The sequence below is a fragment of the Aphanomyces invadans genome (assembly GCF_000520115.1).
Source record: "Aphanomyces invadans strain NJM9701 unplaced genomic scaffold supercont1.71, whole genome shotgun sequence".
NCBI lineage: Eukaryota > Oomycota > Saprolegniomycetes > Saprolegniales > Verrucalvaceae > Aphanomyces > Aphanomyces invadans.
Genome location: NW_008580216.1, coordinates 115949 through 127557, shown reverse-complemented (window position 1 = coordinate 127557; position 11609 = coordinate 115949). Strand labels below are relative to the sequence as shown.

General features: G+C 56.6%; 4 protein-coding genes across 8 annotated transcripts; 2 read left to right on the top strand and 2 right to left on the bottom strand.

Annotated features, from left to right (window-relative positions):
- Positions 1-1526: 1526 nt before the first annotated feature.
- H310_14485 (hypothetical protein) lies at positions 1527-5513 on the bottom strand. 3 transcript variants are annotated; one of them, XM_008882359.1, is made up of 12 exons: positions 5465-5513; positions 5372-5404; positions 5308-5325; positions 4932-5228; positions 4800-4874; positions 3518-4753; positions 3249-3465; positions 2824-3199; positions 2538-2644; positions 2158-2482; positions 1912-2103; positions 1527-1859 (listed from the first exon to the last, which is right to left on the bottom strand). In XM_008882359.1, the coding sequence occupies exons 1-12, from the start codon at positions 5475-5477 to the stop codon at positions 1620-1622; spliced, it is 3129 nt and encodes a 1042-aa protein (XP_008880581.1). In that variant the 5' UTR covers positions 5478-5513; the 3' UTR covers positions 1527-1619. The 3 variants fall into 3 exon arrangements, with proteins under 3 accessions (XP_008880581.1, XP_008880580.1, XP_008880582.1); XM_008882358.1 differs by having other exon boundaries at positions 4800-5228; XM_008882360.1 differs by having other exon boundaries at positions 2158-2644; positions 4800-5228.
- Positions 5514-5968: 455 nt separating this feature from the next.
- H310_14484 lies at positions 5969-6601 on the bottom strand. Of its 2 annotated transcripts, none has more exons than XM_008882357.1 (2): positions 6474-6601; positions 5969-6408 (listed from the first exon to the last, which is right to left on the bottom strand). In XM_008882357.1, the coding sequence occupies exons 1-2, from the start codon at positions 6475-6477 to the stop codon at positions 6203-6205; spliced, it is 210 nt and encodes a 69-aa protein (XP_008880579.1). In that variant the 5' UTR covers positions 6478-6601; the 3' UTR covers positions 5969-6202. The 2 variants fall into 2 exon arrangements, with proteins under 2 accessions (XP_008880579.1, XP_008880578.1); XM_008882356.1 differs by having other exon boundaries at positions 6125-6408; positions 6470-6570.
- Positions 6602-7995: 1394 nt separating this feature from the next.
- On the top strand, positions 7996-9285 carry H310_14483 (hypothetical protein). The gene is made up of 7 exons (XM_008882355.1): positions 7996-8085; positions 8127-8186; positions 8236-8484; positions 8546-8584; positions 8628-8690; positions 8750-8795; positions 8848-9285. Exons 1-7 carry the CDS (start codon positions 8023-8025, stop codon positions 9069-9071), a joined length of 744 nt encoding a protein of 247 aa, XP_008880577.1. The 5' UTR covers positions 7996-8022; the 3' UTR covers positions 9072-9285.
- Positions 9286-9400: 115 nt separating this feature from the next.
- On the top strand, positions 9401-11406 carry H310_14482. Of its 2 annotated transcripts, XM_008882353.1 has the most exons (8): positions 9401-9607; positions 9659-9886; positions 9936-10066; positions 10129-10228; positions 10283-10689; positions 10742-10920; positions 10977-11099; positions 11143-11406. In XM_008882353.1, exons 1-8 carry the CDS (start codon positions 9451-9453, stop codon positions 11330-11332), a joined length of 1515 nt encoding a protein of 504 aa, XP_008880575.1. In that variant the 5' UTR covers positions 9401-9450; the 3' UTR covers positions 11333-11406. The 2 variants fall into 2 exon arrangements, with proteins under 2 accessions (XP_008880575.1, XP_008880576.1); XM_008882354.1 differs by having other exon boundaries at positions 9659-10066.
- Positions 11407-11609: the final 203 nt, after the last annotated feature.

Below are 11609 nucleotides of genomic sequence, written 5' to 3'. Positions count from 1 at the left end.
AACGACGTGATGCCGATCGTGTGCCAGAACGCCACGACGTCGGCGGCACCACCAACGGCAGTCCGCGGTGTGAGAGCACTCAAATTCAACTCCACCCAGCCAATACTGGTTGAACATTCACATCCTCCTTTGGTTCGCATTGAGAGAGCCCAAGATAGCAATAGCCACGGACGTGGGTTGATATCGCATGAGCCGATGGACATCGTGTTGGCCAAACGGCAGTGGTTGCAACGTCTTGTCCATGGTCGTGGAGGTACCTCGACGTCACCTCCTGCGTGGGTGGTCAGCACCTGGTGGAATGGATCGACCCGCCGTGCCTATGGGGTGAGTCGTCCATGAGCACATGGGCCGCCCCATGTCGCTGGTCAAAGCCCGGTACAAACACGTTGTGGACATGCCATCGCGATGGAGCTACTTGGGGACAATTATGTCTAGCGCGAGTCTTTTACAACCTGTCGTCGGCGACGTTGCAAGGCATCCCATGGACGTAGATTTGGTGTCTTCAATCGGTCAAACACTTTGGAACGCGGTCACGGACAGTCGCGTGAGCGATTCACTCTGTCCTGGTGATCCAGGACGAGCGAAACCAGAAGTGGGAGAGAGGTCCAGCTCCGCTCCATGCGAGAAGAAGCACCCCCACGGCGTCCACAGGTACGCTCATGCGAGTGCCAAGCCGACGAGCAAGGGAGCACACACGTTTCTTCATGGGCCGAGCAACCATCCGTGCGTTGAGTCCTATCAAAGATGTACGACGGTGAGAAGGTGGAGTAGGTGAAGGGAATACCAACTTGACGCGCGAATCGTAGGAAGGCACCCCAGTGTCGTGGTGTTTCGACAGGTCGCGATGGAGTTGCGCAGGAACGCACTGCGTGTTTGGACTGCCATCGTGATGATACAGGGGATGATGCGCCAAGCAAGTGGCGATCATCCTGGCATGGACATCCCGACGCTCCGAAACGAGGGGCTCATTCGTCACAATGACGGCGTCATCTCAGCGAGTCCAGCAACAACACAACGAGCGTTAGCCGACCGACGCTGCCCGTCAACCTGTCTGGTGCAGATGAAACACAACCAGGATGCCTGACCACGTTATGGCGCCATGAACGTAGTGTCTTTCAAAGGGCTTTCCCCAGCCAGCCGGACATGCTTGGGTTCTGCAGGCAAACGACCCGAGACATGCATCCCGACGATAAACTCTCATTGATGTGCCAAGATGGGACCGTGAAAAGGCCGACCCAGGTCTGCTGCGAGGGAACTTCGTTCAGATGGCGGTCGTGAGCCACGACTCGCGGTGTAGCTCCAGAGAAAGCACCCAATCCATTGTTCATCCGCAGCCGCGACGAGGGGAGCTTGGACCAAGACAAACCCGCCATGCGAGTCAGAACCAACCGAGAGGCAGGACGGGATGATCCGGGCGCATGTGTACCAATGCGAATGCCATGTACGTCCTCGTCGCTGAAACACGTCGATTCGGCGACCCATGCACTCGTGCGATGGATGGCAGGGAGGACGGGAGGAGCATGTCGCCGCAACCCAGTCGCTTCCAACGACTCAACAACGTGCAAAGCCCACCACAGACGAAGCGCACGGTGGGTTTTTTATTGATGCGGTGATGCCAACTACATCATTTTGTACTGGATCTTCTTGTGCACTTGACACAGAAACTCAACGTACGACACTTCGTTCCGCGTCCGGTCCTCGACGAGGGCGCTGAGGAAACGATTGCTGCGCCAGTCGCTCTTGGTCATGATCTCGAGCGGCGCCGGCACGGGCGACTGCAGCTGCAAGTGCGACACCACCGCCTGGATCTGCGTGCGGAGCACGCCCGTTCCATCCGCGTCGCCGACCAAGTTGACCGACTACATGGATCGTTCACAACCGCCGCACCGTGGAGAGAACCATCCCACGCACCTGCTCCGACGTGTCAATGTGCGATGCGCCAAACACTTCCTCCAACAGCGTCGGATTGGTCTTGGCCCCGATAAACAAGTACAAGTAGGTCGACGAGTGGAGCAAAAACAAGCCGTTTTCGTCCAGTTTCTCGGCGGTCGGTGGCAGCGCGACCGGCAACATGACCTCGCCTTTCTCGTCCACCGTGCCGATCTAGACGAGCATGAATCATCGAGAGCTCCAGCCGCCGTCCACTTCTGCGCCTACCTCCTCCGTCAAATCGTGCAATGCGTACATCTTGGGGTACACGGCAGACACGGCATGTTCGACCGGGAACGAGTTCAGGTGGTGCAGCAGCATCACGCGCTCGTCCGCACGGACATCAATGACGCCCCGCGCTTGCTGGCCCGTCAAGTTGTTTCGCAGCGCGCGGGACTTGAGGGACGCGAGTGTGTACAACGGCAGCAACTTGAGCGATTCAGGCAGGATCAGTTGCCCCGACGAACTGTTGGTCGCGCAATGCTTGCGGTAGTTGGATAGGACTTGGACGCAGTCGTCGACGAGCTTTTCCTTGACCGCTTGACCATTGCCGCTGGACACACGGTCGTTGTTGACGCTCGATTCGACCAGTGGAGCGGCCAGCATACCTCATGATGGACTTGTCGCGGATGACCTTGACTGCCATGCGCTGCCACAGCGCACACGTGGCGTCCAGATCAGCATGGCGGAAGACGTTCGTCACCAAGTTGGCCACCTTCAAACAAACAACGGACATGAGATCGACGACGCGTCAGCAAGTGCGGTCTGCCCCCGGCAACTCGGCGCTGGCACACGCCATGCCCGATCAAGAGCTGGCACAACGCAACACCAACTGGAGCCCAACTCGACCACATCACACACATCATCATTTCCCGACGTGTAGTTGCATCGTACCGGAAGTGCCAAGTTATGCACGCGGACACAACGGACACCGTCGGGGCGCGTGTACAGCAGTGCTACTTGAATGTACATGTGCTCGTCCGGGAGCTTGCCATCGTAGAGAAATGTGACACCGACGGCCGTGTCTTGGTCCAAGAGGGCAATGTTGACTTCGTCGTCACTTGCTCCGGACGGCATGTAGCTGCCATAGATCGAGTCGACGCGCAGGCCGGTCGAGACGCGGATCTTGAGCACGGCTTCCATGCCCTTGTCCTTCCGAAGGACGTGCGTCAAGAGCTTGGTCGTATACTGAAAGTGCTCTGGCTTGTCCTTGTCGAACTGCGGCAAGTGGAGCACATACCCGCCCGTGAGTTCCGCCAGCCGCGCGACTCTATCGAGCACGTTGTCAACCACTCGACGATGCAGTCAGAGCAACAAACTCGGCCAAGTCGCTGTATGGGTTGGCGGCGCTCACAATGTCGATCGAGATGAACGACTTGGCGCTCAACCGCGCGAGTTCTTCGTAGTGCGCGTGCACGCCGCGGCCAGCGTACAGCTCCACTTCCTTGGTCGTGCCGTACGACGACGCTGCTTCTTCTTTCGTGATTTTACCCACACCGGAGCGAGGCGGGCCGGCGTGGAAGAGGCAGATGCGACCTATCGTGCACATATTCAAACAAATTGTTGCCGCCGACTGCCTCCTTCATACCTCCAGAAGTGAGGAGGCTGTCCACAGCGCTCGTGACAGCCGCCCCGCTGACCGATTGATTCTTGGCCGCCGTCCCAAACAACGAGAGAATCAAGTCCTGCAATTCCTGGATCTTGTCCAGGGCATCTGGAGCTTGGACGGGCAGCAGCCATGCTTGTGCTGGGACGGGAGCCGCGGGGTCGTCGACGTCGGGACACACAACCATGCTGATCTGGTCCTGGTCGAGGCGGTAATAGTGCACAGCCGAGTCAAACGTCATGAGGCCAAACTTGGCATGGGGGGACGTTTGCTGAAGGGTTTCGAGCACGGCGGGAAGCGAGGCTATGACGGACGCCACTAGGTTGCTCTGAAACGCAAAGACCGATACGTCGAGGCAAAACACCACAATCACTTCTTGGGCCGGACGGACCGAGTACACGGACGGGACGAGAAACTCGACGGATCCGCGGGCCAGCTCCATGCGCTCTTGGACGTCGCGGCGCTTTCCAAGCTGGTCGACGGCGCAATAATAGTCGCGAGGGGTTTCGTTCTGCATCGTGCAAATGTTACATGCAAACATGCGCCCGCCTTGAATGAACTTGGTGAAGCAGTTCACGTATGCTTTGCACCGGGTGCAGCGCAACGGCCCGGTCGCACCAAAATCCACCAGAGGGACGGCCAGTTCACCCGGCTGGAGCTTCGCCAGCGGGCAGACCACTGCACCCAACGGCAAGCCTGAATTGTGGAGCAGATCTCTCGACTCGGGAACGTGGTTGAGCGATGGTCGAATGAACCGAGGGTTCGCACACCCGTCGTCGATGCAAATGTACTTGGAATTGGCCGGCGGAGGCATCGTCAGCGTCGGCCCTTTTGCCACATACGTGACAGCATCGGGCCGACTAAGCGGGCGAGGAATTTGAGTTGGGTCGATACGCTGTTGTGTTGTCGCAGGCGCGGCTGGTTTCGGTTGCACCGGCTGCGCGGGGTTGTTTTGGTGAAAAGGCGGGCCAGGGGTGAAGACGGGTGCCTGGTTCGGAGGAGCGTGGTTGCCAGCATTCGGTCCAGGAGGAAGCATGTGTGGCGGAGGCTGGCTAACGTAACCAGGAGCTCCCTGGTAAGGAGGATGGTGCTGTTGAAAAGGCGGCACATTGGCAGCGTTTTGGAGAGGTGGTGGTGGTCCACGGAAGCCAGGCATCGGACCGCCCTGATTTAAATTGCTCGAGCCAGGGAATGGTGCGTTGGGAGGCTGGGCAAAGCCTAATACAGGAACGTTGGAACAGAATGAGATAGGTTTGGGCCGTACCTGCAGGTGGTGGCCCTCCTTGGGGAGGAAATGCTTGCGGAGGTGGCGGTGTGGTGTAGCCTCCTTGTTGGGGACCTGGAGGAGGTGGCGGAACACCACGCGGTGGGAATGACGGAGGTCCGCCATAGCTACCTGGCGGAGTAGGCGCGCCACGGGAGATTTGTCCTGGTGGTCCGTGGTTGAACGGTGGACCTTGGGAAGGGAAGCCCCCATTGGATCGTGGAGGCTGCTGCGCTTGAAAGGGAGGTTGTTGTGGCTGAAAATGTCCACCTCCTGTCGACAGTGGTGGCTGATGCTGCTGCGGAGGGAAGGCGCTCCCGTGTGAAGCACCGCCACCTTGTGTATGCTGCGGAACATTTGCGTGCACATCACCTCGACCAGCAGAAGGAGGGCCGTACGGCCCGCCACCAATACCACGTGGGGGTTGTTCTACGCAGCGATCGCATCAGCTCCATCAAGCCATCATCGCCATCGGGATCTATGGACAGAGAGATTCGATTGCACTTACGAGTAAAGCCTGGGCCACCTACAACAATCGCATCAGCACGGTGGTCACGCTAATTTGACGGTACCTGGATGCGAAGGAGGTCCTCTAGGAAAGCTTCCTACGCCGTTCATCGCATCAGGGCACGTCAACCTTGCCTGGACTTCCATCAAGCACCTACCTGGCTGCGCCATGCTGATGAAGTCGGGAGGGGTCAGAATGGGAGGCTAGTTGTTACATGCTGATTGGTCCACCAAAAATCGGCGACTTATCATATTTCAGAGGTTTTGCCTAGATTGAATCCCATGTCGTGACGATTTGAGCCCATGTTGATCCAGTGTTACTCCGAGTTCAAAGTGTCAGTTGGTCAAAATATACCGGTGACTAGTGTGGATAAGGGGAACATCGAATTGGAGAGGTTTTATTCGCGCAGCTACGAATTGCATGGCCACACATGCCATGACACGATCATGCAGCGCTGTGGAAAGCCGCCGCCAGTTGCTCGTGCTTACATGCTCTACATGCTCTGCATGCATCGCATGTATACCGCAGTGTATGTGAACGGTTGCTCTTGTTCCTATGAGCAAGACGTTCGCGGATTGCGCAGTTCGTGCGCATGACGAGAGGCCAACTGTGTGTACCAACAACGACACCTCCAAACACACAAACTCGAGGAGCACATCCACTCAGCTTATCAGGATAAGGGAGTTGGAGATGCGCGTACGCCTCTGGCCTGTGTGTATAAAGTACGACCAAGCTTTGACTTGGTAGACGGCGCTGATAAGGGACCGATGGAGCTCGTTTCACGAGCTGGAGCTATAAACCTGGAGCAATATAAACCTGCAAGCAGAAAGACATGGCCATGCAATTAAACAAGTTGGGGCGATCGACGACCGCAATTAACACAAAGATGCAACGTCTACCAGCCTGGGGTGGTCTTGAGGTTCCACACCGACGCAGCGTGTTGCTTCTTCGTGGGGTCCAAGTTCGTGTCCTTCAGATACTCCGTAGCTTTTTCAGCATCCATTTGGTTGGCGCGGAAGCACCGCCAAAGATCGGACCACCGTCCGTCGCATGAGTCAAACGCTCCAGTTCGGTAAAACGTCCGTGATTGATGTCCAGCGGCTACGAGGCTCCCGTGAGTCCTCAAGACATACATAGACATGAAGGACATGCGGCGACATACTCACGCATGTGAATGCTGTGTCCAAGATTGAAGCGCACGAGAGATTTACTCGCTGGGTGACGTCGCTGTCGGCCATCGTGTTTGTTGATGGTGTGGCGTCAAGTGCCGGTTAAGCTATCCGGCCAATTTCTTTTGTTGAGAAAAATTCAAGATAAGGTGCTTCATTTGAAAGAGCATTTTTTAATGAATTCAACTTTTTTCGAGTTCAATTGTGGCAAAAATATGGGGCAGCTCGATGGCATGCTTCGAGGCGCAGAGGAACAGCTCGCCGTCGCCGTGACGATATCTACAGATCCGTCACATTCAGTGAGTAGAGAGATATGTGAGTTACGGGCAAGCGGCGGATTACCTGCCTGAGACAACTTCGCAGGCCTCCCGGGCGGAGAACCAGTGGGTCCTACGTTCACGGTATGCCATGCCGGTGTTTTCTCGCTCTGCAGCGTGCTCCAGCCTCAAAGGATTCTACAGACGCTTGCTCAAAGTCGACGTCGGGTCTTCATTGAGGTCGTTGGCGTGTTACAAGTTTAGGGAAACGACCGCACCAGCCATGCCAAGCTGGAGAATCAATGTGGCAATTGCTTCATGGCGCGAAACACGCCGGCGACCAATACAGCGTCGATAGCCAAGTGCGTCAAACCGACAATGCAATCCTTGGTGTACAGAACAACATGCGTGCACGTCGCTTGGGCTGCACTCACCTTGGAGAGCACTGACGCCAACCCTGTCGCAAAAGCAAAATCGCCCACACCATCACAGGACAGGAGCTGCATGAGGCCAGTCGAGATGGGCAACGCCAGAGAGCACGGACTCAACAGACGGAAGGGCAAACGCGCCTCGGAGGCTCTGAGCATGCTGGTGGGTGCTTCGTTGAGATTGTCCTAGGACTCTTACACCCGACGATCGCAGGGTAACGAACGCACCCCGCAGCAAGGCCATGGGGGTTGAATTGCAGCTCAACCTTGGACGGAGCAATGGACAAGCCACATGTTGACGGACCGCGATGTTGCGGATGATGGAAAAGGTAGTTGCCACAGGAGAGGTCGAGGTTTGCTTGCCGGCATGCCCTTGATCGCGGTGGTAGAATTCCCATAGGACAAACTTATCTTTATCAACGTTTGGTTGCGCTGGTCCATTTGGTGGCTGACTCTGGTCGAGTCGGTGGTACGAAGCGGACTCGTTCAACACTACACCGGCATACCCTAGTCTTGCCCTAGTGTCCGTGACCGCACAGGAGCTCCACAACGTGCAGCCCGCGCGCGGCATTGCGTGTATTTCGAGTGCGCGGCCAGCTTGTGGCACGACACAGTGCAAGGCCTCGATGTGAGGCTGTGGCACACGTTTCCGACGCCAGTGAATAGGGAGCCAAAAGTGAAAGTCCTTGCCGTTGGCCACGATCCAGGCTTAGCACGAAGGTTGTGCAAGCAATGTAGCTTTGCTCATGCATTCCCGCAAACAGTGCAATGCGAATGGCTTGGATTCAACTTTGCCCAGCATCATGAGCTATTTTTGACCGTAGTTTCGCTAGTACGTGAAATCGTGTGCATCGTCGTACAATGGCCGAGCCCAACGAAGACCCTGCCAGTGCTTTGGTTTCCTCGGCGGAGGCGGACATGAAGGTACTCTTCCTCCTGCTCGATAAACGGCTAACACATAGCAGGCTCGCGACGGTGGTGGCAGTGACCTCGGTGCATCTGCCACAGAGTCCCCCAACCAAAGCGTACGTTGTCACTGCTGACATGTTCCAGTACTCCACCAGTCTCAATTAGGTCGAAAGGACGTCGACCAACGCTGCGTTGGGCACATCCATGGCCTTACTGAACCTCAACGAGATCCAACGGTCGGTCGACGACAAAGGCTTCAAATCGGCCAGACACCACAAAGAATCCCAGAATCTACTGCCTGCGAGCTCCTCCACGAGCGCGAGGCGCAGCTCTGGCCCACCTGTTTCGCTGGAACTGTTTCACCAAATTCGGCGAGCATCCCTCGACATAGGCGCACTAAACGATGTCCGTGAGGTATATTTCTGACTGAAGCATCCACTGAACGTGGCATGGATTGACGGCGTCGGCAAAACAGGACGACGCAGACCCCACTTCTAGCCAAAACTTGCTCGAGGTAGGTGTATCCATCCTTTGGCGTGACCTGATGCGTGTGCTAGGACGAGATGTTTCCTGTAAATGACACACTCGTGCCCGAGATCGAAGCCTACTTGCGCGAAAAGGTCGGTTGGCGCCGTCAGCATGGTGGTCTCGCCTCATGTCTTTCGTTTTTGGAATGCAGATTCAGTGCAATCGCAGCGACACTCAAGCTAAAGACATTCGAGAATGTACGACCTCGATTCGGTTTGGAAATTCCACGATGAATCGTGTCGCATGTAGTCGTCCTCTCGCGGCTCTCGAGCGCCGAGATTCGTCAACTGCTGCCGCCGCTGCTCGCCCGACTGCAGAGCGAACTCGGGTCCGCGGCGCTGGACATTCAATCGAGTCTTTGTGTGGTGGAAGACCTGTTCTCGGACGTCGGTCGAGCATCGCCGTTGGTTGGCATGTACACGGACGAGGAAGAAGATATGTTGAAGAGCTTGGAACTCCGCACTGTCTTGTAAATGGCCACGTCGTACATTATGAACAAACGACCTTTCGTCGACCAATGGCCTTTGACCGCTCCACTTCATGCACCTGCAACGCCATGGCGGTCGTATCTTTGCCCCATGCATCGTGCCCTCCCAACACACACGCCAGGGTGGCTGGATCATGGCCTCGGCACGTTCTAGCGGCCGGCAACACTCGGCGAATTCTCGCTCGAGATCCATGAGACCCTTTGTGAGTGTAGGTGGCTTCCTGGCTTTTTTCGCCCGAATCCTCTTGAATGTGATACTTCCTGCATAAATGAATGTATCCAGCCAATGAAACGGCGACGCCCAAGCGACACGACGTTTTGTGGCGCATCCCAACTATCATATTGGCGGTGGGGGCAACGAACCCATGAGCATGAGCGCTGCGACCACCACGTTGGCGACCACAGCAGCGCCAGGGACCACCATACCCGACGGTGTCAAGCCAGAGCTTGACAACAACGGCGTGCGCACGTTGCGCATTGCATTTGTTGGCAACGTCGACAGCGGCAAGTCGAGTTTGATCGGTATGGTCACCTCCGACGCTTCACCCTCACGCATGTTGGCTGAATCGGCAGGGACGCAGATACGAGGCGAGTTGGACGACGGTCGTGGTCTGTCCCGCCAAGCGATCTTTCGTCACAAACATGAACTGGACTCTGGGCGGACATCGAGCATCGCGACGGCATACATGGGCTTTGACGCGCAAGGCGAGCAAATTGTCGCGAAACGAAGCGGCAAAATTTTGCCGTGGTCCGAGCTCGCCAAGCATTCGCACAAGAAAATTCAACTCATCGACTTGGCAGGCAAGCTTCGCCAGTGCTGTGTCTCGACGACTTGTGATCGCTGGCGTAGGACACGAACGGTACTTGAAGACAACGGTGTATGGGCTGACCGGAATGCAGCCCGACATTGTTGTCGTCGTGGTGGGCGCGAATATGGGCGTAAAGAAAATGACGTTGGAGCATTTGGGCATTACCATGTCGGTTCGTTCAAACTTATCGCCACGTATGGACTCCCGCGACCTCTTCTCAGCCTGCGATTCTAGCTTGAAATTCCAGTCGTGATTGCATTGACCAAGATAGACATTGCCCCCAAGTCGGTCGCCCGTGACACGCTGCAGACCATTCGCAAGTGCCTTCGTCAATGTATGTTGCAGCCGTCGGCCACCGTCGCATGTGGCCCGACCAATATTGTCGTAGATGGCAAGATGGGCATGCTGGTCAAGTCGTTGGATGAAGCCGTGAACGCTGCCAAAGGCTTGCCCTCGAACCGATTAACGCCAATCCTGCCACTCTCAAACGTCACGGGCGACGGGCTGGCCAACCTCCGCCACTTGCTCCAATGCGTCGACGTGGATGCACTCGTGCGATCGGCGCAGTCCTTTACCAGTCACGACGAAAGCAGCGATGAAGTTGGCGCATTCGCCACGCCGATTGCCGGTCCAGAGAAACAACCCGACCATGGACTGTCGGTGGAAATGCCCATTGACGACACGTACCAGGTTCCAGGCGCGGGCTTTGTCATTGCCGGCACCATTGTCAGCGGGACCATCAAAACGAACGACACGGTTAAAATCGGTCCCGATCACAATGGCCACTTCCACAAGGTCGCTACGTCCTTGACGTCGAGAACGGCGCTGCTGACGGCTCGGGTCGTAGGTGGTCGTGCGGTCGATCGAGTCGATGTACATGCCGCTAAAGGAAGTCGTGGCTGGCCAGACGACTGCCCTCGGCATTCGCAGCTTGAACAAGAAGCAGGTGCTGAACCGGGCAAACTTTCGAAAGGGGATGGTCCTGGTCAACGTGACAGCCGACGACAAGCCGTTTGTGTCGCGCAGGTAGCGAGGCACGCGTGGTCGCTCGTCCCTCTTGTTGAAAGTTTTCACGCTCGTAGATTCGAAGCGAAGGTGATGATTTTGCACCACCAAACGACGATCACGGTGGGGTACCAGCCCATGATCAACTGCCGCACGATCCGCCAGACGGCCGCCATCACGGCCATCCTCGGGACCGATGCGTACGTCTGTACAATATTGGCCACGACGTCACAGTTTGGACAGGAGCATTGAACAACGCACGATCCGCACAGGGGACCGCGCCGTGATTCAGTTTACGTTTTTGCACTTTGCAGAGTTCCTCAAGCCCGGGATGCGCTTTGTCTTTCGCGACGGCCAGGCCAAAGGCATAGGCCAAGTCGTGCGCGTCCTGCCCGATGCAGGCCATACCAACAACCAGCTGGACGCATCGTAGAGCGCAATGGGCTTTCGTCCAAACGAGGCGCTACGATGATGTTTGTTGCATGAATATACTGTCCAGTGACGAGAGTGTGTTTCGATGTCGCGCTACAAGGTTAGGCGCTGCAGTCGTCATGCGGTCGGGTCATGCAACTTAGCAAGGGAGGAATGGGGCTACGAGGCCCTGGTGGGAATGTATACCTGGCTACCGACTGCCACAGGGGCGCTGCCACATGCAACTTTCAACGACTTCATTATTTCCAGGCATTTTCGATGCCGTCAGGCCTCCTATC